The 27,758-nt window shown below is 36.9% G+C and overlaps 4 protein-coding genes across 5 annotated transcripts in view; 3 read left to right on the top strand and 1 right to left on the bottom strand.

Annotated features, from left to right (window-relative positions):
* LOC6584619 (allatostatin-A receptor) overlaps positions 1-9,907 on the top strand; it is a 149,839-nt gene extending 139,932 nt beyond the window's left edge. For both annotated transcript variants that reach the window (XM_044008604.1, XM_044008605.1), the window contains 4 exons: positions 3,879-3,954; positions 5,233-5,388; positions 6,634-6,742; positions 6,832-9,907. In XM_044008604.1, the coding sequence (XP_043864539.1) occupies positions 3,879-3,954; positions 5,233-5,388; positions 6,634-6,738 (337 nt within the window). In that variant the 3' untranslated portion in view covers positions 6,739-6,742; positions 6,832-9,907. The remainder of the gene's footprint in view (positions 1-3,878; positions 3,955-5,232; positions 5,389-6,633; positions 6,743-6,831) is intronic.
* Positions 9,908-14,474: 4,567 nt separating this feature from the next.
* Positions 14,475-15,872, top strand: LOC6584621. The gene is made up of 3 exons (XM_002010229.4): positions 14,475-14,605; positions 14,668-15,012; positions 15,089-15,872. The coding sequence occupies exons 1-3, from the start codon at positions 14,597-14,599 to the stop codon at positions 15,608-15,610; spliced, it is 876 nt and encodes a 291-aa protein (XP_002010265.1). The 5' UTR covers positions 14,475-14,596; the 3' UTR covers positions 15,611-15,872.
* A 2,041-nt stretch (positions 15,873-17,913) lies between these two features.
* Positions 17,914-19,754, top strand: LOC6584622 (probable insulin-like peptide 7). The gene is made up of 3 exons (XM_002010230.4): positions 17,914-18,210; positions 19,184-19,350; positions 19,457-19,754. Exons 1-3 carry the CDS (start codon positions 18,068-18,070, stop codon positions 19,630-19,632), a joined length of 486 nt encoding a protein of 161 aa, XP_002010266.1. The 5' UTR covers positions 17,914-18,067; the 3' UTR covers positions 19,633-19,754.
* Positions 19,755-21,690: 1,936 nt separating this feature from the next.
* Positions 21,691-25,087, bottom strand: LOC6584623 (poly(ADP-ribose) glycohydrolase). Its single transcript, XM_032732314.2, has 3 exons — positions 24,789-25,087; positions 23,988-24,657; positions 21,691-23,901 (listed from the first exon to the last, which is right to left on the bottom strand). The coding sequence occupies exons 1-3, from the start codon at positions 25,000-25,002 to the stop codon at positions 22,443-22,445; spliced, it is 2,343 nt and encodes a 780-aa protein (XP_032588205.1). The 5' UTR covers positions 25,003-25,087; the 3' UTR covers positions 21,691-22,442.
* Positions 25,088-27,758: the final 2,671 nt, after the last annotated feature.

The following is a 27,758-nucleotide window of genomic DNA, read 5'->3' on the forward strand; positions in this document are numbered from 1 at the left end:
GCCCAAAAATACTTGATTTTCTTTCACATTTGTTTTACAATCTGAACTTGCCATAATCGTAAATAATTAACTCCGGCATAACAATCGAGAGTAGACGGTTTTATTGCCCCACAGCTGGAATCGCACGAGCTGAAGTGAAGTCTCATTTATTCTTTGGCTGGCATTTCGATTTTAGAGAAATATACAAATTTGAGTTCTTTTCATGGTATTGATAAGGAATATCAACTCGTACACCTACGGTCAATGTCTGTTAGGGCCTTTGAGCATTTGAAGAAATGAAAGTGAAAACTCAAGTGATAAGAGCATGAATCTTAACGCACTCTCATCGTGCTCAAAATACATTTCAATAAACAACTCGAGACAGCCGGGAGTTTCTCTTGGATTCAAGTCTATTTGCTTGAGAATTTAGCTTAATAAATATTAATCTATTAAGCTTTCAGCTTAATAGATACAGAATTGTTTCATATGAATACTATAAACGCCGACATCTCAAATTTGGATATGGACAAATGTACCATCAAATCTCTTTGAGTATTTTTTTTTTTGTTTTTTTATAATTGTTTTTGTTAAAAGTATGTAATAGGCAGAAGGAGGCGTGGCAGACCCTACAAAGTATATATATTCTTGATCAGGGCGACGAGCTGAACCGATTTAGCTCTGTCCGTCTGTCTGTATGTTTGAACGCGTCGATCTCAGAAGATATAAGAGCCAGAGACTTGAAATATTTTTCCTAGGTCCGTGTATACCACGTGCATATCGAGTTTAAATATCGATAACTTGCTCCGTCACTTTGTTATCGATTACAAAAATGATCGAAAACGAGTAATAAATTTATATCTCCGACATCTTTATAGCTAGAGTCACCAAATTTTTAATGTAGATTTATATGTACTTTGTGGAATTTCGATTTTTGTCAAAAAATGTGTACAGATATTTTGGGACAGTATGACATGCAATGGCAGACAGCTTCCAGCCTCTAAATGTGTGCATTGACATAAGAAAATGCCTAATGTCAAACAATAAATAATAGACGTAAGATTAGAGTAAAATTGGAGCTACAGTGACGAGCAAAACTGTAACACGAATTCAATGTTGCAACTTCAAGAGTCTATATTTTTGCTTCTACTCTATGGATGTTTAAGATCTTAATTTTATTTTGTTAGTATGATATTTATCTGTCTTACCTGAAAATTTGAAATCATTCGGTTGGCTAGAATAATTATAAGAAATAAAAATGTAAAGAAAGTCAAATGTTACAGTTTTGCACCCTGATCATTTTTCAACAAATATATTTATTAATAATTTTTTAATAACTAATGCATAGCTCTTTTGACTTTTTTTGGTCATTAATGTCATTTGCCATCATTTTTGTGTACCGTCCCACCATTTAGCAAGACTCGCGCACCAAATGTCATTGTTCCTCTCCCATAGCTCTATCATTTCACTTGGAGCCACCTATAATTCGCAGGCTGCAATTTCAAATGACTCCGTATATTTTCAATGATATTCATGTCTGCAGAATATTCAGGACACTCAAAGGACTTGAATCCTTGCCATATTGTCCACTTTTTGACCAAATTAGACGTGTTCTTTGAGTCATTGCTCTGCATTTTTCAGTAGTAAAACCCATATGTTCACTTAATTCTCCCAAATTCATTTGTAAAGTGATCAGGTACTATCCCGAAACATTATTCCATCGATTAAAACCAAGAGTTCCAGCACAATCTTGGTTTATTCTCCCCTAAACCAAAAGAGAGCAGCCACCGCGCTTGACAGTTTGCCTTACTCTACTGTTACAGTCAACAGACTGAACTGTGGGAGCTTTCAGCTAATGCCAGAATTGTCTATATGACTTGAAACTGTTAATATGGTCAGATAAAACAATAAACAACCATTTTGAGTCATATGGATAATCTTGACATTAGCATAGAGATTCCACAGTTCAGTCTGTTGACTGTAACAGTAGAGTAAGGCAAACTGTCAAGCGCGGTGGCTGCTCTCTTTTGGTTTAGGGGAGAATAAACCAAGATTGTGCTGGAACTCTTGGTTTTAATCGATGGAATAATGTTTCGGGATAGTACCTGATCACTTTACAAATGAATTTGGGAGAATTAAGTGAACATATGGGTTTTACTACTGAAAAATGCAGAGCAATGACTCAAAGAACACGTCTAATTTGGTCAAAAAGTGGACAATATGGCAAGGATTCAAGTCCTTTGAGTGTCCTGAATATTCTGCAGACATGAATATCATTGAAAATATACGGAGTCATTTGAAATTGCAGCCTGCGAATTATAGGTGGCTCCAAGTGAAATGATAGAGCTATGGGAGAGGAACAATGACATTTGGTGCGCGAGTCTTGCTAAATGGTGGGACGGTACACAAAAATGATGGCAAATGACATTAATGACCAAAAAAAGTCAAAAGAGCTATGCATTAGTTATTAAAAAATTATTAATAAATATATTTGTTGAAAAATGATCAGGGTGCAAAACTGTAACATTTGACTTTCTTTACATTTTTATTTCTTATAATTATTCTAGACAACCGAATGATTTCAAATTTTCAGGTAAGACAGATAAATATCATACTAACAAAATAAAATTAAGATCTTAAACATCCATAGAGTAGAAGCAAAAATATAGACTCTTGAAGTTGCAACATTGAATTCGTGTTACAGTTTTGCTCGTCACTGTATGAAAATATTCTAATTTCTTATGTTGCTCTGTAGAAAATAGAACAACTGGAAAGTAAAACAATTTTTATCGGTCCCTTATAAGGTCTATCTGTAAGTAAATCAGTCGGCAATTATATAATTCCTGGAATGTAAGCAATCAACAGAGCTATGCATTGTTCGCAATGCATTTACCATAGACGTGCACAAACGGCATTCATGTTCAATCAAAATGTTATTTAATCAAAAAATATCTGCATGTATACAAAAGAAATTCAGGGTCAGGAAGCTATAAAGTACCTGGCAACGGCAGAACAACAACAACAGAAATGAAAACAAAAAAGAAATGCAAAGGATGCCATACAAAGTGAACAAATAAAATAATGGCATTCGTGACTTTGTGAATCGCAAAACACATTTTCAATTGCGCTTTTAAGCCATGAACCCATTGAGTACGCCCAGCAGGGGTATATCAACTTGTGAATGCACTTAGACAACTTAGAGAGATATATAGAGCATATAATTATATTTAAAGCTGAATTAATTATCGCATAATGGGCTATTTAATCAATTTCATTTAATTTAAATTTAATCTATTTAATCAATCTGCTTATAATAAAATCAATTTAAATTACAATATATTATAGGGTATCCTTTAGTTCAGCAACACTGGCCGCTGCAATCTTATTTGCTATTTTGCCGTTCAACCTTAAAGCGCGCCACACGCTGCGTATGCGTGATGTGCTGCTTTGTCGCACCCAAATCAGAATTCCAATTCCGCATTATGCCTGCATTACGGCCGCACAACATTCGATTGTAGACGGTGTGTGTGTGTGTGTGTGTGTGTGCGTGGGCGTGGCCGTGGGCGTATGTTTATAAATGAGTATTTCTATTTACCTACAATGCACACATACAGACAGTTACACACAGCACATACACACGCACACACATACATATAGAAAAGGGCATCGAATCCATATGCAAATTGCTCATACGCCGCGTGACGCATTCGTGCATTCGTGACGCTAGCAAACGGCCCGATGCAACAATGCATTGGCCGGGTTCATAAATCAGATGGTGTATGCCACTATTTAAATATTCTTTTTTATAGACTTTAGACATCTACATGCATAATCATGCAGGCCTATCGGATATATGTACATATATTTATAGATAACCTCTTATCTCATCTTCTCTCTTCCAGCAAGGGCAAGCGACGCGTTACACGTATGGTTGTTGTTGTGGTCCTCGCTTTTGCCATCTGCTGGCTGCCCATACACGTGAGTAGAACTAAGCCATAAGATCAACAAGGGTATACTAAAAGTCTAGTATCTATAAGGCCTTCCTAGACTATCTTAGCTAGAAGAATGAAATGAGTCTAAGCGGCCTATTGATGAATTGATGTAGTGATGTATTGGTGTATTGATGAATTGGTGTATTTAAGTATTGATGTATTGATCAATTGATGTATTGATGAATTGATGTATTGATGTATTAATGTATTAATGTATTAATGTATTAATGTATTAATGTATTAATGTATTAATGTATTAATGTATTAATGTATTAATGTATTAATGTATTAATGTATTAATGTATTAATGTATTAATGTATTAATGTATTAATGTATTAATATGTTGATACATTGATGTATTGATGTATTAATGTATTAATGTATTGATACATTGATGTATTGATGTATTGATGAATTAATACATTGATACATTGATGTATTGATGTTATAATGTATTGATGTATTAATGTATTAATGTATTGATGTATTAATGTATTAATGTATTATTGATATATTGATGTATTTATTAGCCCATCTATGGGTAGGCTGATAGCTTGACTATAAATAACATTTACTGTCATTACTTGTTTTGAGTCGTCCTCTTCAAGGCTTACGAACAGACAGTTTCAGGCAATGCTTTAATGAAGCTTCACAGGATCTGCAGGAGTGGGAGCAACTGTATTGAATTACACTTTGTAAGAGCTCGTCTTATTTGAATCAGTTTGTTTGCAAAATATTCTGCAAGCTCTTGTGGCATTTAAAACTCGCCTACTTCAAATTAAAGCGACAGCAGCTGGAGCTGTGGCTGTGGGCTATGCCCCGGCTGCTGGGCAAACAGAAATAGAACACAGAGAAACCAAAGACAAGAACTGGGTAAATAGTGAATGGTGAATACACTGGCAGAAACTCGAACATACTCGGCGCAATTGTGAGCGTCATTAGGCGACAAATTGACATTTTCTCTTAGTAAATGGTCGCAATTATTTGCTCGAGTGTTGAATAAGCAAAAACGCAGCTGACATTTGCCTCGTTTGTGGAAGTGTTTGCACAAAATCAATGCGCTTACAAATTGCAAATGCAATATACAAATTGCAAATCAGAAGAACCCACACACACACACACACACACACACACACACACATACTGATATGGTGGCAGACGGAAACGGAAATAGCTGCGTCTGTGATTGATATGGAGAACGGGAACTAATGATGTGCAGAAATTGCGAAACGTCGTATCTCAATGCATTATTGCCTGTTGCAGGTCATACTGGTACTGAAGGCGCTCAACATGTACGGCGGCACCCATTTGACAGTCATCATTCAAATCATATCCCACGTGCTGGCCTACACCAACTCCTGCATCAATCCCATACTCTACGCCTTTCTCTCTGACAACTTCCGCAAGGCTTTCCGCAAGGTAAGCGAATTTCAATTATTAAAACTAATTTTCAGTTGATTATAAAGCAATAAAAAATTAAATGAAATAAAAACATTCTAAACAATTTAGTTGAATTCATAAGGTTTTTTTTTTTAACTATGTGACGGAGAAGAGCTTTTGAGGAAACGGTGATCAGACAAACAGACTACAAAGAAGCAGACGACAAACGAACTATTGAAAAGATGAACAACTGTAGAAACGATCTGACGGTCGCACAGTGGGGCCTTTGCTCATTTTGCGTGGCAAAAATCATAACTTTTGAACCAAGCTAGATATTTAAAAAATGACAAAGAATTTTATTAACAGGTTGCTTCACAGTTTAACCTCAAACATGAAAAATTAGTTTTTTGTCCTAAAAGGCATGTTTTTGTATGAAAAACTAAAACATTTTTTGTTGAAATTGATTTTTTTTAATTATTTGCAATAAATATGACTATTTGAAAAAAAAAAAACAAAAACAAAAACAAAAAAAATCGTGAAAAAAATTCGTCTACTATCCCGTATACTAATTCATTTTCATATGGAATTAATTTTTTTTTAATCGCTTCAAGTCACTTTTCTGACTTTTGCCACGCGACGCCTGCAGAGGCCCCACCGTGGGTTGGTCAAATTTGATCAAATTGACATACGAACAGCAGACTGGGGAAGAGACATATGGAAGTTAAGAAAGCCTACAAGATAGCCGGAATTAATGAAGCAACGGCTAAGCAGATGATCCGTCGGACTGTAGGTCAGATGCTTAACTCAACCGCTGGACGGATAAATTATGGGCCAGTGAGACAGATGAATAAGCAGTTGGGCATAGCAGTGAAACCACTACCACTACCAAATCCGTCAAATAATCGGATGGTCTGTCGTACGGACAAAGCGACGGAGAATCATAAAGATGAATTTATATTTAATAATCGGAATAAGTATAACGATCGGGGTAATAGAGGAAAATACGAATAAACAGACGGACAACAGATGGACAATAAACGCTCAACAGACGGACAACAAACGGACAACAGACGGACAGCAGGTGTACGGACGTAGTATTAATGCATTGAAAACCTATCAGCATAAGCAAAACGAATTCAATAAATTTGGATTAGCTTATTTATCCTACTACACATTTAGTTTACTACAGTTGGGTAATTTAAACACAATATCATAAATCATTACTAAATATAATGTCCATTATATATATAGTAATTATATATACACCTACACATCCCCTTTCAGGTCGTCTGGTGTGGCAGCCCACCGCCAATTGTGACCAACCAACAGATGACAAAGACCACGCGAACTGCGACCGGCAATGGCACGTCCAACATAGAAATGCTCTAAGCTGGTAGGCGACACTAACTAAACAAAGTTATTTAGAATGCTTAACTAATGCGCACTCTTACTCTCCCTCCCTCTTTATCCAAATCTCTGCAGCTGACTATTCTGGAATATAAATGGATCATTTGTGCGCAGTGCGACCACAAAATGCGATTAAACAGTTTTTAACTAAAATTAATGCAGTCCAGTTAATGCAAATATTACACGATATGCATATTTCATATAGCTGCAGAACCGTTATATGATTTCGCACACATACGGCTCACCCCGTTGCCTGTGTTTATTCGGAGTTTTTTCGCCTTTATTTAAATGAAGTCGGAAAACGAGTTGAGTGAAATGCGGAATGTTTTATTGTTGGATCCGTCGGAATGAATGAAAATGTTAAATATAAATGGAATGCTTAAACTGAATTAAAAGAGCAGTATATGTATATATATGTATATACCACATTCTGCTTCTTTCTTTGATCGTCAACTGTAGCAAATATATAATGACATCACTCAGAGCTTAACATAAATACGATATTTGAACATGTCTCAATTCATTTATAGGAGGAAACAACAAAAAAAATAAGAAATATACTAATATATATTCGAGGCTATATAGAGGCACCCATAGGTGATTGTAACTCTTATATGGCGAAAGTCAAGATCTTCTCAAGAAAAAAAACGAAATATTTTTGTTTTATTGATTTCCATTCAAATAAACAGGAATAAACTTAATTTATACTCAATATTTTTTCTCTGGGAATTTTTGTAATTTAGTTTACAACAGTAGACTTCGAGGTTTTCAGGCTGAACATAAATTAAAATATAGAAAAAACTTCATGTAAACTATTAAAGTTTTTTTTTTCCTCACGGCTAAATGAAAGGAATTTATTTCATGACAATAGACTTTAAGGTTTTCTAGAAATTTCAAACAAATATTATAAGAGACATTTTTATAAAAGCATTTTCTCTATGATTAAGCTCTGTCACTCTCTCAGTTGACATCAGATTCAGACAGCTAATTAAACTATATTCACAAAAAATATCTCATTTATGTATATAATTCATTGCCATATCATTTCATTTGACAAAAAAAAAAGGAAAAGAAAAACTTATAATACGGAAATAATTCAGTTTATACAACTAAAAACTCGTGAAATTAAGTTAATTGTAGTACATTTAAAAACAAATGTGTGTGAATTTACTTAAATGCGTGTCTAAATGTATTGAAAAAAAAATATATATACATATTTAAAAAAGAAATTAAAATGGAAATTGCAAATGAAATTTAATTTACAGTAAAATGAAAAGCTGTCACATTAAACTAAACGCAGATAAATGTAGGCAAATAAAGCAAGTATAATCGATGCAGACGGGCGTTACCGACTGCAGAATACTCATTCACGACCCAAATGTTGCCAGATCAATTTGTTCCCCAATAGGTAAATCTAGGTATAGAACTGTAGAATATATTGTTTTATCCGATTTTCCATCAAAGGTTCTCGATATATCCGAGAGATCTTTCTGAAATTGTATTCTCAGCCCAAAAATATATATTTTAAATTTCAATTCTACAGCACTATCAAGGCACTATTCTGAAATACCGGAAAGGGCATTTTCTGATTTTCAACGCCCGGGAAAAGTCTCGACACTATATAATTCCGAGTATTTTAAACAAAATTCCAGTTTCCAGCTTCAACAGCAGCGACATGGATGGACAGACAACAAGACGGATATTGAAGATAACCAATATACTTTTTTCACATTCGTGAATGAGTAGAATAAGTACATGCAAATGCAATTTAGAGTTAAAAGTCAGACAACATAAATGGGAATAAAATGAAATCACTGGCAAATTGCATTGCCTGAAAACTAAACCAAAAATGTTAATTAACAGAAATTCCTGTGTGTCTATCAACTAGTTTGAAACGCTTCTACTCACTCTTAAGTAGTCGTAAGTAAGCATACAAAAATTACATATAATATATATGTGTGTGTGTATGTATTTAACGGAAGGTTTGCAAATGAAATGTGATTTATGAAAGGAAAGAGACAACTATATAATAGAGCTCGATCACATTTATGGTTCAGTTGTAATAACTATAGCAACAATAATTATTGGCATATATATATATATACAACATATATATCGATATATTTAATTAAATAAACATTGTTCCATTGGAATTGGTGTTCCTATGAAAGAACGAACCAAAAGCAGGCTAAACTCTGCAATAAATTCAAATTCAAACATAGTCCATTAAACAGTTAGTAGTAAAATATAGAAAGAGAAGAAAACAAAATAAACAATTTATTTATATATACACATATAAATATATATATTTCGTAAGTGTATAAACCATTAATAGTTACTAGGCTCCATAATGCTATGTTATATGCATTAAGAGATTAGCTTAGAATGCATTAAGGGACGTCAAATTCAAAGTCCATTTGAAATTTCCATGCACGAGTATTTAATCTAACGACATGCTCAATATTTCAAATATAATTTCAGTAATAGTTCTTTTAGAGCCTTAAAAGTAAAGTTTGAAAAAAAAAAAAAAAATTAAAATAATAATAATTTCGTTTATAATTTTTTTTTCACAATTTTTAATTTTTGTACATTTCCACATTTTTGAGAGCCCTTATCAGAATTCAATCCATATGCCATCTCAGTTCGACTTACGCAAATCTTAACCAATCGAACGAATCAACTGTTTGAGCTGAACTTGCATAAATTCTTTGAAAATATTTTTATTTGTTTTTTTTCTTTTTTCAAATTTGAGACGAAGGGTCCGTGGCATCCCCATACTAAATATTACAAAATCTAGAATTTAGAAATTACGCTTAAAAGTAAAATTATCGATTATTATCGATTATAAGGAAATGGGATAATTTATCGAAACAAAGTATGATGAACTTGTTCTGCGGATGGTATACATGATTCTCTTCAAGTGTTTAGCTTTACGAGATCTCAGTATTTTGCACGAGCATGGTTATATATACTTTATGAGGTTTATCAGCCCTACTTCTGCCTATTACATACATTTTTATCGACCCGAATTACGTCTCCAATAAACTTGAAATTTCAATCGCTGTTATCATTTTGATTGCCAATTCTGAAATTAACAAGATTTCTAAATTGGTTAAAATTTCGTTACTATTTCGAGAAGCCTATAATCAGAGTTTAACGTTAAAAAAAAAAAAAGATGAAGCCCAACAAAAAAAAAATTAAGTGCTTAATTTACAAATTTTAAATTAAACAAAAACCAAATAAATAAATAATTATTTATTTCATTTTAATTGTGAATTATTTTCAAAACACTTCATTTAAGGCAAATAATTTATAATATGTAATAATACATAGAAATAAGCTCGGGCCTAAGAAATACAAAATTGTATTACAAGTTTAGGAATTAAGTGAATATATAATTGAATTAAGTTGATAAAATGATATATTTATAACGATTGAAATAAATTTGGATTTGAAGTTTGCAAGGGTGTTATATATTCGGCACTATAAGTCAAAATTATTTAGCAAAAATATATTTATATATATATATATATATATATATCTTTTTTTTATTTTTAAAAATGAAGAAACAAATAAAATATATTTGCATACATGATGTGAAACACAAGCAGATCATATAAGCATGTTATGGAAAATATCTGAAAGCATATTTGTACTAGCCAACAGGATTCGGGAAAGCGGGAACTGGAATTGTAATGAAACAACGAGAAATGATGGTATATCTATATATAATTTATAAAGCTCGCAAATAACTTTGTCCGTTTTCCTTTAAGAAAACTCTCGGAGATAGCGACGGTTCGTCATTGAGCTATTCGGCTTCATCGGCTCTGGGTTTTCCCCAATCGAATAGCCCAACTCACGGCGCTCAGCCGAAGACCAAAACGAAAAGAACCGAAGTCTCTCGATCAGAGCGAGTGGGCCTGAATATAATTCTTTCGGTAGATCTCGAAAGCAAAGCGTAATGAAACAACCGGTAGAAAGTCATTTGCGAGCTATACAAATTTTTTCTATAAAAGTATGCCTCTTTCTCTCTTTTGTAGAAGTTTATACAAATTTCTGTAGATTTTAGAAAAACTTCTTTATTTTGCAATATTTGATTGGAATATCTCAAATGAAAACTCATCTTCAAAGCTATTTCCGATTTCAGTTGCAGTTACACCATGTCCAAAATTCCATCCCATTTTTCATTAACTAAACTTAAAACCACATTTTGTTGGCTAGTCTTAAAATGCAACAAACATATATATATAAGTATATACAATAAATCGACATTTACATTTGACTATTGCATAAGTGTTAAAATAATTTTGTTTACCCACTTTTGTTTCGATCGGTTTTGTTTTTTTTTAGTGTTTCGGCATTGCCGAACTAAAAATGTAGCTTATGTAAATTATATAGATAAATTAAGAAGAGCGTACGACGAAGACGAAGACAACTTGAGGATTTTGTGTGTGTGTTATTTGCATATATCGATATTTGTAAATGTTACCTACTGCATTCCTAGCACAGTTGTGGAATTGAACAATATTTGAATTGAAACATTTGCAAACCAACAATAAACAAATACAAATTGAAATATTGTAGATCTAAGCAAAACTTAACCAGAAACAAAAAAAAATAAAAATAAAAAAAAAATCTAAAAAAAAGTAAAGAAGAAGTTGAAGAAAACTACAAAGGCTACAAATGTCTAGTCACTAAATAAACAAATACAGAAATGAACAATTTTTGGATTGATTGTAAAAATTTTAAATAAAATACTTTTTTTTTAAAGTAAAATATAAAAATAAAAAATTTGCAACCCATATTTAAATGTATGTGTAAACGTATTTATAGGGTATTCCAAAGTTTGCATAATAAAAACGTCAGCAAAAAATTAAAATACAATATAAGAAGAAGAACAACAAGAACAACAACAAAACACAGGGCAATTTTCGAAACTAAAATGAAAATGAAAAACAAAGCAAATTGAATAATTGTATTTAACTATGAGTGTTTGTACCAACACTTTACTCTTGTGTTAATTAAACGTATACTACAACAAATATGTACCAGCTGCGTATAAATGGAAATAAAATCGTTTCACTCTTTGGAATTTAACTAACATTTGCATCACTCTTCTCACATGCATCGAAAAAAAAAAATAAAAACAATTAAGGGGGTTGCAGTCAGGTGTTACCGACTGTAGAATACTCATTCATAGCTCAAACGCTGCCAGATCCACTTTTCGATTTCGATTATTTTTTGTAAATCAATAGCGGTTGTCGTTGGAGTTTCTAGCTCTAAAACTGTAGAAGATACTGTATACAATATATCCGCCATATCTTATTGAACTTTGGGTGTCAATGCCAATCTACATTCCGAATTTCAACTCTTTAGCACTTCACATTTGGGATATCAAAAAAAAATAAAAGGTATTTTCCGATTTACCACGCCCTTACTGGGTGGATAGGGAAAATCTTAACACGTTCCGAATTTCAGGTCTCTATATTTATGCGGATAGACGGACGGACAGCAAGGCGGACTTTGCACAAAACCAATATACCCATTTCACTTATGGGATTGAGTATACAAACGGATTGGCTTTAATTGGCTAGCTAATTGATTGATTTAATAGGCATTTACACAACTACTTCTATGAATTAAAACTGGAAATGTAAAAACGGTTTTATTGTCTTTCGAATTGAAAGACTGATTGATTGATTGAATGAAGAATTGAATTAATTAGAATTCAATTTGTGCCTATACACAAAAGAACTGAAACCTTATGCGTATAAAAGTATATAAATATGGGAACCATTTCACTCGACCAACTGATTGAATAACTAATTGATTAATTGATTGATTGATTAACTTTGGGGAACTTATAATATATTCGTTATTACGCTCATACATCGAATCATGGCAGCATGAAAAGCTTTGCTAGGCTCATATTGAGCAATTGATGGATTGATGAAGTACTTAAATGACTGCTTGGCTGGTTTATTGAACAATTGATTGAAAATCGTGTTGATTGAATGGTTAAATGTATGTGATTCTGTCATTGATTGATAGGCAGATCACAGATTCATTGCTCAACTAATTGACGCCGTGATTCTTCTGACTTGGCTAGCTTATTGACTCAAGTAACTGCCTGAACAGCACTTCAATTGACTAAGAAAACTTCCTGACTGACTGATTGATCAACAAACTGTTCGATTGAACATGTAAATGAGATTAAACTGCTTGAGTGACTGGCACAACCTGTATGATGATCAATTCTTTGCCAGATTGAAAAGCTTAATTCCAAACGAGAACCTAGAACCTTTCAGACAATTTAACTTCGAAAACTTGTGTTCTACTGCAAATTAGTTTCAGCATTGGCGTTATAACTAAATATTACCTCGTTTCTTCTTACCCACATAATGAATTGAAAATCTCATCTAATGCATTGAGATAATAAAGAAAGAAAAATAAGCACTGAGTCTATTTGAAACTCCCTGAAATGAACTAACGTTCAGCTGTTGCAATTTCACTGGCACTTGCTCTAACAACAAAGACCGATAGATGGTGCCCCAGAATATCTGGATGTACCATCTTGAAGAGGTCCCAATGCAGCACTGAGCCACAGCCAGCACCGAAACCAGACCAAAAGGCAAACAGAACTCCACTCGACTTGCGACCTGCGCAGATCTTAGCTATGTAAATTGGCAACACGTGTAAACAGCGACATTATTTAGTTAAGCAATTGCGTTGCTCTGGACACTGCCCCACTTGACCATTCCGCTGCTGCACAGTGGCACAAAAACTATGCAAATGCGCGTGTAATGACTATGATAAACATAACCTGTGGTCTTCATATGATAATGAGAAAAAATATTAATATAAATTCATTTATAGCTACAAAGTTTCTTGAAGAAAACTTTCGATATATGTTTGATAGTTTTCATAGCTTGGGTAGAACAGCTCGTGACAACAGTCGCAAAGCTTCAGTCGAGGTGTCTTGGGCTTGGGAATACTTCAGTGTAGTTTCCATTAACAAAAAAAAAAAAAGAACACTAATATCTCCAGAAATCAGAACTTCTGTATTACAAAACGGATTTCTATCAAATTTCCAGCATACGAACTACATACATCTTCTATTGAATATTAGAAAATTTCGTAAAATTAGAAATCCATTCAGATATTCGCTATAATTGCAAGTGAACTTCATCTAAAGCTTATATCCAAAGACAGTAGAATCCCGATAATTCGATTTACACAGAAATTCAAATTATTGAGAATTATTGAGAACGAATTTCTTTCAAGGTCTATCGAGACTCGACTGTATATCAAAAATTCTTAAAATGCACGTGAAGTGAATTTCGATAAAGATTCTATTTGGAATACTTCAATTATTTGAAATAAATTTACTGTGTGAGTTCTATAGGTAGCTAACGAAGGCCAGATAACACTTTCTAGATCTAGCTATATACCGAAAGCTAGACACCTTCACTGATAGATTCTGAGATTGACGCAATTAAGCACACAGACAATAAAATAGATGGACCTATTGACAGACGGACAGATGGACGGATTGATAAACACGTATAGAGGTACTGGACTAGATCAGCCGAGTCGACTTCTTTCTGATTCCATTCATACCCAGGCTCCAGAGTAGACGCGTAGAATGACATATACTCACGTTTTGAGCTGACCAAGTAGGCGTTAGCTCTCTACTCTCGAAACTCAAATAGGCTGAGTCTCATTGTAGTCGTTCAGTATTGCAGTGTCGCTCTCACTGTAAACTGCCTAGTTGAAATAATATTTATAATATTTATATATTTTTATAAAATAACAACATAAAACGAAGGGAGGTTAAGCCATGCCGCAGGTAAGTTTTGAATGGGCTTCCATGGTAAACGGCCTTGATGTCTATCTTATGTGCTGTGGCAGCGACCACGGCTTAAGGTGCCCCACTATGGCATGGGACGCAGAAGCTCGATAGTTACAATGCTGCAGACAATTAAGCCATGCATCGTGGAGTACGCTTATTTTTGGGAGAGCAAGAAGAACGAAGAGAACGCCGGGGTTGGGGAGATTCTGTCAGGATCTGGCACAGAAGACAAAGAAGTGACAGCCGAGCCGCAAATGCCGGCCAAGGCCAACAAAATTAACATCAAGGTAATGCCAACCAGGAACATTTGGCAAGAGCGTCTAAAGCATGGTAGTAAGCACCGTCTGCCCACAATAGCGGCGGTTAACAAGGTATCAAAGGATTGTATCGATAATTCCAATCAGGTATTCAACTCACTCTCTATCCATATATTTACAAACATATTTATATCTATTTGAATGCGATTTCTCTTTTCCGCAGACTGAAAAGAAGGAATTCAACTTAACCGACGATGACTTCAAGCTTCTCTTGCCAATCAATCGCTATATCGACGACAAGCTGTGCCAGTACAGCCTGCCACAACTGATCGCGGAACTGACCAAGAATATGGTGGAAATTGAGATCATAAATGTGCGACCTCAATATGTGTTCATAATGCCGGAGCCACGTATGGCTTGGCGCATTGAAGTCGACCTCACGAACAATCCGTCGATCCAATGTCTGATTCGTGCCGGCATTTACCTTAAGGAGGCCATGGACAACGATCCGCAAGCACGATTCATGCTCAATGGATACGATCAGGAGAATCATCACATTGCTGTCGGTGCTGCTAGTGACCGAATGCCGCCAGCTGGCAAGGACGACACCATCAGGCGCCCCACTTCGTGGATGGCCAGGATTCCGCTCTTCTGGCCACACACTCCGGACCGTCTAGCGAAAATCGTTTTAACCTATTTCATTTTAATTTGTGTGATTGGCATTGTTTTCACTTTCTTCCTCTGAGAGCATCGTGTTCAAAAGTATCTGAGCTCAAGTAACATTAGGATCGTTATCAATGACTTGTTTGGCATTGCTCACGATAACGGAAGCCAGCTAGATATTTCGAGGCACAATTCTATTTCGAAATTATATAAATTTACAGCGCCGTATATGTGTAAATTTCAAATCAAGTTTATTGTTCGAATTTGTGAAATTGTAAATTGAATTTTGTTTGTCTAAAAATTTATATTAGATATTAAATAAAAAAAATTATGACAATGTCAAATATTACTTCATTTGATTGGCATTGGTATATCTTAAATCTAACCGTACGAAACTCTTAACGAATTTTTGCAATTTTTTCCTCAAGAATAAGGTTTAAAAATATACTTTTTTTCAAATCTGAGCTATATTGTATCTCAATTTTATACTTATTCGCGAAAGTGAAACGAGCATATTGGTTTTGTACAATGTTTGCCTTAGTGTCCGTCCGATTGTCAGCCTGATTTTCCATTCGGTTGGTTGATTGAATCTAGAGACTTTAAATTTTAGAATATTAGGAACATATACTAATATATGTAGTGTAAATATCGAGTATCCAAACTTGGGAAAGGCACTTTCCCATATCTCAGAAACCTTGGTAGTTCATGCAGAATTTAATATTTAACATTTTTTTTAAATATATTTTTTTTTTTCAATATTTTTTAATTTATTTGAGAAATTTATTAGATCTTAGCTCAATTTTTAGAGCTCATTTATCTTTTTATTTTTTAATATACGAATTTTTAATATCAGAGTCACTTAAAAAAACAAGTAAGAAGGCTCCAGTCGAGACTGCTCGACTAGGAGATACCCTGAACCCTCCAAACTGATATTCTAATCATTCTGGACTTCTTTTATGCACACATACATACACATGCACGTATAAGCACGCGCTCTGCAAACTGCGCAGCTAGCAGCGGCTGCGCTTGGGCTGCACTGCAGTGTGGGCAATATTATGAGAATTTATTTGTTGAATAATTTCTTTTGTAGACATACGATCCTAATGAAACTTTTGGAGCGTAATCATATGGCTAAAATGTGTGTACATTCCAAAGCACAAGTCTCTAGTACTTGAAATGCGTTTTTTACAAATTGGGGGCGAAGGGGGCGTGGTATCCAAAATCTGTAAATTACAAAATCTTTGTATCTATTAACTTTATATACAAAGCAAATTTGAAGTCTCCAGGTCTAAAAGTGTTCAAATTAAGCTGAAAAAACAATGTCGATTTTTCGATTATTCTCGATAAAAGAGTTATCGGACAAGTTATCGAAAAAATAAAGCAAACTTGTACTGCCTATGGTATACACGAGTATGCATGCCAAATTTCAGCTCTCTAGCTCTTATATCTTCTGAGATCCTTTTGCTCATACGGACGGACGGACGGACGGACGGACAGACGGACAGGGCTATATCGACTCAGCTCGTCGTCCTGATCAAGAATATATATACTTTATGGGGTCTGAGATGATTCCTTCTGCCTGTTACATACTTTTCACAAAACCATTATACCCTGATTTCCCATTTTCAATGGGTTCAGGGTATAAAAAGAGTCTTTTGTTATATTATTTTATTTATTGAAACTTTGTAATATTTTTTATAATGGATTTAATTCAACTATTATTTATTTGATTTGATATTAAAAATATATTTTAGATCCATCTCATCTAAAATTATAATCATGAATGATAATTTGATGATGCCTGAGCTAGCAAGAATTTACTTTTAAGTTAGTTTCGTACCACTGTAGCTGGGAAATTTATGGGATGTTGCTAGTGAATATCCAGGACAACACGCCCAAAGGACAATATGTGCAGATGCTGCTGGAGCGTTTGGGGCTCGCAGGATGCTGCGAAATTTTACGATGCACAAACAAAGAATAATCGTAACGTGTGAACTTTATGCTGTTTGGTCTGTGCGCCGCAGGTAAGCAGCCGCAGCCGCAGCCGCAGTCGCAGTCGCAGTCGCAGCAGGAGCAGGAGCAGGAGCAGCAGGACTCGTGCAACGTCCAATTGGCCTGCCGGTGTCCAGATAAACAAGGCAATAAGCGTCACGCAGGACACTTGTTGCCGTTGCTCCTCGTTAGCGGGCGCCTACAGCTTGCAGTTGAGTGGGCGTCTGCTTGGATTGCGCTCCACTTGCCTCATTAGTTCAAACATATATATATATACACACATATATATATATATATATATACATACTTTATACTACATATATAGAGTGTGTGTGGCCAATGGACGTTTCGTTTAATTATGCAAACGTGGGACCCGTTCGCCGTGTCGGTTATATTTCAAAACTGCTCTGCACAGCCAGCAAGCGGCTCAGTTAACCCGTGTCCATCGCGCCAGCCACAACAGCAGCCAGTGCTCCCAGTGCTCACAGTGCTCCACCAGCCAGGCATACAACACACAGTCTCCAGGCACCCAGGCACCCAAGCAGTCATGAGCCAGTTCGGCGGAGCAGCCACACGGCCACGCAATTGGACACTTCGTGGCGCCGTGCTCCTCCTGGCGCTGCAGCTGCTCCAGACCCCAAGCGCCCTGCAGCACACCGAGGAGGGTCTCGAGTTGCTCTTTCGCGAGCGGTAAGTCGATGGAGATCTATTGGCTCTCTGCAAAATGCAAAGCTAGCACAGGCTAAAGAGAGTATAAAGTGCTTTAGCAAGATACGACACAATCGCAATAAAATCAGAGTAGATAAACACATTAAGATGGTATAATCCTCAGTTTCTCGATATGGTATGTTTTTTTTTTTTTTTTTTTTTTTTTTTTTTTTTGTACCCTTTACTCATTAAAAATGGGAAATCAGGATGATGAGATGGTTTTCTTCCAAAGTATTTATCAAGCAACAGGAGGCGTGGCAAGCCCCATAGAGTGTTCAACATCTTCATCCAAGTGCCTAGCCCTGTCCGTTTCTCTGCCTTTCCGCCAGTTTATCTCTCCGTATGTTTAAACGCTCATAACCTATAAAAACCAAGAGGACTTGAACTGATTGATTGATAACTAGTTTGCTTAAAAAAAATCAGTGAACAATTTTTATCGCGTACTTCTTGAACTCTGAAACTCCAAATTTTAAAGTATATAGATTAATATGAATTTTATGATGATTTGTGAATAGGTTAATGGTTGAAAAAAAAAAGAACTAAATGAGTAAAAAAGTTTTTAATTTGTTGAGTCTAATTAGAAAAAAAAAAAAAAAATCGAATCTATTTTTCGATAAAAAATTTATTAAATCAACATATATATATTTTTTTTAATACTTGGATTAATCTGAAAACACTCATATTAATCGATAAAAAATTTATAAATTAAAAATATATTTATTTAATATTTGGATTAATCTGAAAACAGTTTAAGAATTTAGAATTGAAGAAGCAAAGAACTTGTTATTAAATTATAATAATTATAATAATAATATTACAAATATTAATTAAAATAATTTAATTATTTCTTTTAATAAAGAACTTTTTAATGATTTATAATAATTATAATAATAATATAACAAATATGAATTATAATTATTCAATTATTTCTTTGGATGTATGGAAACGTGCGCAGCTCACAGTCGGATTGGGAGAACGTTTGGCATCGGGAGACGCATTCGCGATGTCGGGACAAGCTGATCCGGCAGCTCTACTGGGCCTGCGAGAAGGACATCTACCGCCTGACGCGGCGCAACCGGAAGAGGGGCGGCGACGAGGCGTGGGTGAAGAGCAGCTCCAATCGTAAGTTACATAACAGTGAGAGAGAGAGAGAGAGAGAGAGAGAGAGAGAGAGAGAGAAAGATAGAGGGCGTGCTGCTACATTGTGAAATTGTGTTGACTTTTGCAGCTGCTGTGGGCGGTGCCGCCTCTACCTGGCTGCACGTGAACTATGCGAACATGTTGCTGCGCAGCAGACGCTCCGATGCGCCCTCCATTACCAACGAGTGCTGCACCAAGGCCGGCTGCACCTGGGAGGAGTACGCCGAGTACTGCCCCTCGAACAAGCGCCGCAATCACTACTGAGTGCCCCCGAGTTGCGCTCCCTAATATTATATACCCTATACATATAACATATATACATGCATATATACATATATATATATATATATACACGATATAACTATAATGGTTTTTTTTTCTCTCTATTTTTTGTTGTTGTTGTTTGTTCGTTGTTCGATTGTCTGTCGCGTCGCGTTTGAAGCTAAATAATAAATAAAATAATATATAAAGATATGTGTTTTTAACTGGAGAAGAAGAAGAAGAACTGATATGAAATCATCGATTAGTACAAAGGGCTTCTATGGGCTGAATAGGACTATAAATATACATATACAGTGCCGCTCATCTGAATATATATCTATAGTTATATCTTCTGCCCGAAGAGCCCGATTTGATTGAAATAAATTTTGTCATGCAAAAAAAAATCAATCAATTATGGTGAGGAAAAAATTTTAGATCTGTAGATTTGCTATCAAATATGATTTTTACGAGTTTTCGAGAACACGTCGACTTAGGAAAAGAATTAAAAGAACCAAAACTCAAACAATATAAAATACTCTTCAGTAATACTTAGTATATGCTCGCCTATACTATTTAATAACATGTGGGCGTCTTGATAAGCAAAAGCTTAAGAGTGGCCTGATACAAAGATCGTATACTTGCCTCCTAGGCACTTAATGACTGACAGGTAGTATAATTGAATGAATGAGCTTACCGATAGGAATACGTAAGAAACAAAATCTAAGCCTTGCAACTCTGCAATAGGCTAAGAATAGTCAATATCAATAATGACTCAGCAATAGACTTCAACTATGAATTTGGGCATGAATCTGGGTATAAAAGCTTAGGGTCAGAAGAATATTGCTGAATGCTGAACTTAATAAACATTTATCCACTACCGTTGCAAAGCTCAAGCATCACCCAATACTGTAGTTGCATAATTCTTAAAGCTACAGACCTACTTGATCTCTTCCTCTTTAAGAGTTCTTTCGCTCTCTTTGTTATCAATAACTTATAGAAACTATAGGTTGGATATACACGTATAACAGAGGTAAATAAAATATTCATACCTTTAGCGGTTTTATAGCTGAAATCAAATAATTTAGATAGTTGAGACTGTCTGATTCACCTATTGAGAGGTGAGAAATCCGAGACTCCAGGGGTTTGATGAATCAGTACAACTTTTTTTATACAGACCGATTGCAACGTAGTACGAAATATGTAGCTCAACAATATAATATATGAAGTATACACAATATATATATGATACTATATTCTCTCTATAATGTACAATATATATAAAGTATAATATATGCATATTGTATGTATATCATATAAGATACATATATTCAACATACTAGATATTATATGATATTCGACATACATAAATATATATAACGTTTTATATGTATATGCATTATATAGATATATGTACATATATGAATTTTATAAACATTGATACATAAATATGTATACAGAATACCATATATCACAATTTCAATAAATATAAAATACCCTATATTTAATGTTAAATATTAATATATGATAAGTACATACGATATACGGCATATTATATACACGATATAAACGACATACATATATATATCAAAATATATTAAATATATAATATGTATAATATACGATATATACAATATATGATATATAGTATATATACATACGATATATACACTATACCGATATACAGAATTAAAATTCAAGACATATGTATAACATATAAGTGCTATGGTATATGTATATCTTTTATATACATATATGATACCAATATACCACACATTAAATATATGATATTATATTACATTTATCAAAAGTTGACATAAATTTCTTATAAGAACCAAGATTCAAAAGAAACAAAATTTTGAAGATTTACACTTAGATAGATCAATGAGTAATACAAATAGAGCAGCTTGTTTGTGGGAAGAAATATTTTAATTTATAAATTTTGACTGTGAAATCAGATTAGATTTCGCACAATAATTAATTCTAATGGACAGATTTCCTAGTAAAACTCTGCAACCCATGATTATATATTTATATATATGTGGATATTAAAACATGGAAATATTTCCTTTTTGCTCTCTTTTGTTTTAGTTTTTTTGGAGGACAACATAAGATTGTTTTATTGAAGAGAACCAAGCGCGCGCACAACAAAAATCTATTCAGATACGATTCTTTTTTTGTATCACAGATGCATTATTCAATATCAAAGTCAAAGTTAGTCGAATTAAAACTAATATTAAATAGGGTTAAAAAAATAAAATAAAACAAAATTGTAATTATAGTGATAATAATACAAATGCGAATATATAAATTCAAATTGAATTTGGTTCTATTTCGATCGAAATTTGCTTCTCGCTCTAAAGGGGAGTATAACAATCTGATTCAGCTATGATCTGATTTGATATACAATCAAAATAAATAAATATATAACTCTATATATTCAATAGGTAAATACAACTCGTGTTCTATTCGCAGCACTTACGACTGCGACGCATATAAATATTAAACTACGCTTAAAAGCGACAAACTACTATAAAACGGTCTATATAGTATATATATATATATAGCATACATATCTATCGTATATCGCTCTATATTTATATATATATATATATATATGTGTGTGTGTATAGATAATCTGTAGACTGCTACGAGTCTATACCGTTATGAGGGAGAACACAGCTAAGTAATTGCCGTGGTACAAATGCGAAAGAGATGGCAACAGATCGCAACCGTGAGACTTCCGACTGAATGTCTGTCTATATGGAAACTGAACAGTCGGGCAATCGATTTCTATTTCAATTTCGATTTCAATTTCAATTTCGGCTATTGCAGTTGCCGGTGCTCGCGTCGTCGTCCTTGCAATCCTTGCGCGCCTTGCCGCACTTGTCCGTCGGCGTCGACTGGTGCTGCCGCTTGGAGCCATTCGCCTGCCCCTGCTCGTAGTGCTTGTCCAGCATCTCCAGGAGCGTCTGCTGACGCTTGCCCACAGCATGAGCTGGGGAACTTGTGGCAGCAGCTGCTGCTGCTGCTCCAGCTCCTGCTCCTGCTCCTGCTCCTGCTCCTGTTGCTGCAGTTGCTGCAGTTGCTGTAACTGGTGTGGTTATGTGATTGCTATTGCTGCTGGAGTTGCTGCTGGAGCTGCCACCGCCACTGCCACCGGCGCCGCCGCTGTCCAGACTCGCAGCCAACATCATGGCGTTGGCCTGCTCCTGCTCGGCATCGTCATCATCGTTATCCGACAGCACAATTCCATTGTTCTGCGAGCAATCCGAGTCGGCAAACAGATCCGGACTTTGCTGTTGCTTTGCTGCAGCTGGCGGCGCCACTGCATCCGCTGGCTTGGGCTGGGCATCGGGCACCTTGTGCAGCGCCTTCAGGCTCTCGAGCACGAAGGCATACAGAGTTCGGCCGGCGCCCGTCTTCTTGAAGGGACACAGCACGGAGTACAGCTGGTGCACGGTGGTGCCATGGGCACGGAAGATCTGCCAGAGCTCGTGCAGGTCATCCCTCAGCTGGCGATTGCCGAATGTGTAGTAGGCCAGCGGACGGCCATGGTGGGCGCAGACCATCATCTGGATGAGCGCCTTCAGGTGCGGATCGCCGCCGAAGGCGCCGCAGCCCCAATTGCCAGTGGCCACGCCCGGCGCCGGCGTCGACAGCCAGTGCCTGAAGCCAATGGACGCCTTGTTCAGCTCACGCAAAATGAGATCCTCGCGATACTGATGCGACTGCATCTGCTGGTCGAATCGTAGTGCATCGATGGCCACAATCGCCGTGTGGCGGCGCCGCGACTTGTCGTACGGCGTCCGATCCTCGTGGTTGCCCGCCCACACGAAGCTGCTCGCATAGCCGGTGTAGTTGCTGAAGCGCTCGCTGCCCACCATTAGCAGCGCCTCCGTGGAGAGCAGGCACTCGGTGAAGAGCTTCGAGATGAGCAGCTCCGGGCAGATGACGAAACGGATCTCCTCCTGCACGCAGCCGTGGCCGAGCACGCCGCCACCCAGGAACTTATTGGCAAAGTCCACCTGCAGCAGGCCAACGCCCTGATCCTCGATGGTGCCGCCGGCATTGATGTGCATGGGCACGCTGGCCAGGACCGCAGAGCTCGTGTGCCAATTGACCTCATCCTCGGGCTTCCCGCTGACGCGCATGAAGGTCAGGCAGCCGGTGGGCACATTGCTGGCATCCCGTTCCGTGGGACAGACGCGACGAAAGTAGTGGAAGATGCACTTCAGCTTCTCCAGCACCGCTGACCCGGTGGCCTGATAGAGTCTGCAAGAGAGAGGAGATACATTCGTTTAATGGCTGCCAATGCCACACAGTTCGCACCGCCTGTCGCCAAACCTGAGCCAGTTTACCTATTGAAGTTAATGTCCGGAAAATTGCCGTACTCGGACTTGCGCTTGAGCGTGTTGCGGCGCGGAAATGTGCATAGAAACGCGTTGGCCAGCAGGCACGAGATCTGCTCCTGTGTCAGTGACACGGCAGATGTGTGATTCTGCTTGAGCAGCGGTATTGGCGCCCTAATCAGCTCCGGCAGGCGCAGCGCCAGACGAATGATGCGCGGCAGCAGATCCTCGAAGAAGACACGCGACTCGCTCTCATCCAGCTCGTCGTTGAAGAGCTTGTGCAGCGCCCGGAAGCTCCATTGGTCCTTGTACGTGCTGTTGTACGTCAGAATGGCCGCCTCGAGCTGCTTGCTAGTGGAAATGGGACGCTGCAGCGCCCGCTTGATCATGCCCCAGCGCGACTCGATGTCCGAGGTGCCATCCTCTGCCGCGACGGGATATTTGCTCTCCGGTGCACAGGGCAGACGCACATGATCGGAGTCCCAACGATGTGCGCCCCGAAACGGACGCGGCGGCTCGGTCTCCGGCTCGCGAATCGGATGTCGGTAGAGCACCTTGTGCTGGGCGCCCGGTAGCACAGCGCCCAGGTGGTCCAGCTCGAAGGGCAACAGCCCGCGGTGCACGGCCTCGATGGGCAGGCAGCGCCAGTGCCAGGGCGTGTCCGATTCACCATCACTGCCTGCCACAGAAATAATAATGAATCATTAAATATGCAAACAGAAAATATATTGCAAAAACAAACAACAGCAAAATGCCAAAATGCAAAAATTTTCCAAACAATTCGCTGATTCGACGATTCGCCGCACTTACCCGCCGCCGAGTTGTCTGATGATGCCGGCGATGCTCTGCCGTCGACTGTGTCCTGCCTGGGCGCATCTATTTTCATGCTGTTATTACTCTCGCCGTCCATTGGATAATCAACGCGCGTGTTCTTAAAGTTCGCAAGATGTTTAACAAATTGAAAACGCCACAGCGTTGCCAATTGTTTTGGTAGTGTTGATAAGCGGCCACTAGACCTTAGCATTGGCCCAGCCGTTTTGCTCTGTGTATAATAGTATCGTAAAAAATAAGACGAACCGCTCAAAAGTCACTTAAATTGCAACTGCGAATCTTAATAATATATTGTATTTGCTTCAGTTTGTGAATTATGTGTATTTTATTTGCTATCGATATATCGATATGCTGCACTCTTTATGTGAGTACAAAAGCGCGCACAGCCAACTTCACGCAATTTCAAATTTACGTGCGCAAACAGGAGACTGTTATTATAAAAATGACATTTACAAAACTTTTCAATTGAATTACATCCGCGAATCTTTATTATGTATCGACATTGCTTCAATTTGTGAATTATGTCCACACTATTTGCTATCGATATATCGATTGCTGCGCTCTTTATGTGAGTGAAAACCCGCGCACAGGCAACTTCACGAAATTTCAAATTTACGCGCGCGAACAGAAAACGGCTTAGAAAAATGACAGTAGCAAACATTTTGGTATTTCTATAAAAACTTTAAATCAATTTTTAAAGAAATAAGTAACAGGGGCTTATATACATTTTTTTACACTTTTCTCACCTAACATTCAATAACTCTTCAGCAAATAGTTTTTGCTGATGTTTTCAAAAAAATTATCTCCTATGCGAAAACATTATTATAACATATATACATATATGTACATACATACATATTTATAGCATCAGTCAGTACATTTGTAAATTTGTTTATTTGATTAAATCATGCAAATTTCGTGATGCTGCGAAGTATAAACAGAAAGATTGACGAAAAGAGCAAGCGAAGGAGAGAGAGAGAGAGAGAGTCAATATGCTACGCCCCTCTTTTCGCCACGTGCAGTTAAGCGAACATATTGTTTGTTTTCTATGTTTTGCTCGTTCGTTCACTCACACCAGACCCAGAAGGACCTGCTTAGCAGCAAAAATCTACTTCCGCTGACATGAATAATCAAAACAGAGTATTCAATTTGTTTTGATTCGTTGGTATAATAATCAAATAATAGCCAGATGAGCGATTTTAGATCTTGACTTGAGTGCTAAAATGCTGACTTTTAATTTGATCACATTATTTTGAATGACACAGATGCAATTCTACAAAGATCTACTAGGCTGTGTGTGTGTGTGTGTTATTCGATGGAAGTGTGTTCGCAATGGCTGTGTGTGTGCATTTTAAGTGCTTTCGCAGAGTTCAACACACCTTTATCGCCGCCTAATCAGCCGCATAGGGTTAGCTGCGCAGTTACTATTGCTCAGCTGTATTTTGATTAGGAACTCTTTGGCTCTGCCTTCGTGCAAAGTCGCGCGTCGCGTCGCGTCGCAAAGTAGTCGAATGCGTAAACAAATGAAGATAGCAAAAGAAAGCAGCAACAAAATTATCACAATTAGTTTAGTCTGCTCTTTTTGCGTATGTGTGTGTGTGTGTGTGTGTGGGAAAGAGAGAAAGAGAGTGAGTGTGTGCGTCTGTATGTTTTGCTGTGTGTGTAGCCTTCAAGTCTACATCGCAGTCGCCTTGACCATAACCTAGAAATTAATGTACGTATTGTGAGAGCGCCAGAGATTGACTGTTTGCTTGTATCTGTGTAAGTGTGTTTGTGTGCACATGTACATATACATATGTATGTATATTTACGTCAGCTGCGCAGCAGCAAACAGGTACCATAGCGGCAGCGAACGCGGCGGCGTCCAATCAGGTGCCAAAAACAAACGACAACAGTGAAAGCAACAGCAACAAAGCGCCAGCATAAGGAAAGCACTCGCACACAAACACACACGCACACACGTGCATAGATAGAGAATGCGAAATGTTACTAAACTTTTCAAGGTCACCCCCAGTATGAACTACAAATCGTAGCCAAAGCCGATATAACGCTAACGTCGACGTCGACGTCGACGCTGACGCTGACGCCAGCGCGCTGCACTCAGCTGCAGGCAGCATCAAAAGCGTTTCGCGAGCAAACTGAAAATTCGCGGCTGTTGTTGTTTGTGCATAAGAAAAAATTATGAGTCTTGCTGTCTGAAACACACACACTCTCTCTGTCTCTCTCTCTAGCTCCCTCTGCCACGCTCTCTCCCTCTTGTTATCTTTCATGGAATCACATGATCCAAAATGTTTGTTTGACTGCGCTTAGCGCTGATCGAATGCATCCACTTTTTCGAGCTTCAACTGGTTTCTCATATTCTTGCAATATTCTTGCATAATAAAAAGCAAATTGGATAAACATGTGTACGTACATATGTACATACATATATACTTATGCATATATAAATATACATATGTACATATGTATGTACACTGACGTAATGATGGCGAAATTGTTGACATGATAAGTCAATATCTACATGTTTATGTACATATGTATGTACATACATATATATTTTCTAGATAAAGTGCGTATTTATTTGAACGTATGTACATACATATATATTCCTATGGGATCTATTATACAGAAGTACCAAAGCTAGATTACAGAACTCTATATTTGTTGTTTTTATTCATCTTACTCGAGCTAGTTTGGTATGCTCGTATTCGTAATTCCTTTGGGAATCCAACAAACCATAGCTCATAATTTAATTATATATGTATAACTGTAAAAATAGTCTACATTCATTTATTGCATTGTTCGTATACGATATTCGCTTTATATATTGGAATCCGCCTGGGGGAATCGTAACTCATAGTTCAATAATAATAATAATAATACTCTATATTTATTTATTTTCTCTTACTTTAATTTCTTTCAGAATCTGCCCTGATATGTCGTTTTTAA

Source organism: Drosophila mojavensis, unplaced genomic scaffold (assembly GCF_018153725.1).
Source record: "Drosophila mojavensis isolate 15081-1352.22 unplaced genomic scaffold, ASM1815372v1 contig_136, whole genome shotgun sequence".
NCBI classification, from domain to species: domain Eukaryota; kingdom Metazoa; phylum Arthropoda; class Insecta; order Diptera; family Drosophilidae; genus Drosophila; species Drosophila mojavensis.

Excerpts from the sequence above, each read along its gene's own strand:
- LOC6584621 (XM_002010229.4), top strand. Across the intron at positions 15,013-15,088 it reads GTATCGATAATTCCAATCAG|ACTGAAAAGAAGGAATTCAA; the intron begins GTATTCAACTCA and ends TCTTTTCCGCAG.
- LOC6584622 (XM_002010230.4), top strand. The coding sequence starts at position 18,068 with ATGAGCCAGTTCGGCGGAGCAGCCACACGGCCACGCAATTGGACACTT. Across the intron at positions 18,211-19,183 it reads GAGTTGCTCTTTCGCGAGCG|CTCACAGTCGGATTGGGAGA; the intron begins GTAAGTCGATGG and ends AAACGTGCGCAG. Across the intron at positions 19,351-19,456 it reads GGTGAAGAGCAGCTCCAATC|CTGCTGTGGGCGGTGCCGCC; the intron begins GTAAGTTACATA and ends TGACTTTTGCAG.
- LOC6584623 (XM_032732314.2), bottom strand. The coding sequence starts at position 25,002 with ATGCTAAGGTCTAGTGGCCGCTTATCAACACTACCAAAACAATTGGCA. Across the intron at positions 24,658-24,788 it reads ATCAGACAACTCGGCGGCGG|GCAGTGATGGTGAATCGGAC; the intron begins GTAAGTGCGGCG and ends TTTCTGTGGCAG. Across the intron at positions 23,902-23,987 it reads CCGGACATTAACTTCAATAG|ACTCTATCAGGCCACCGGGT; the intron begins GTAAACTGGCTC and ends TCTCTCTTGCAG.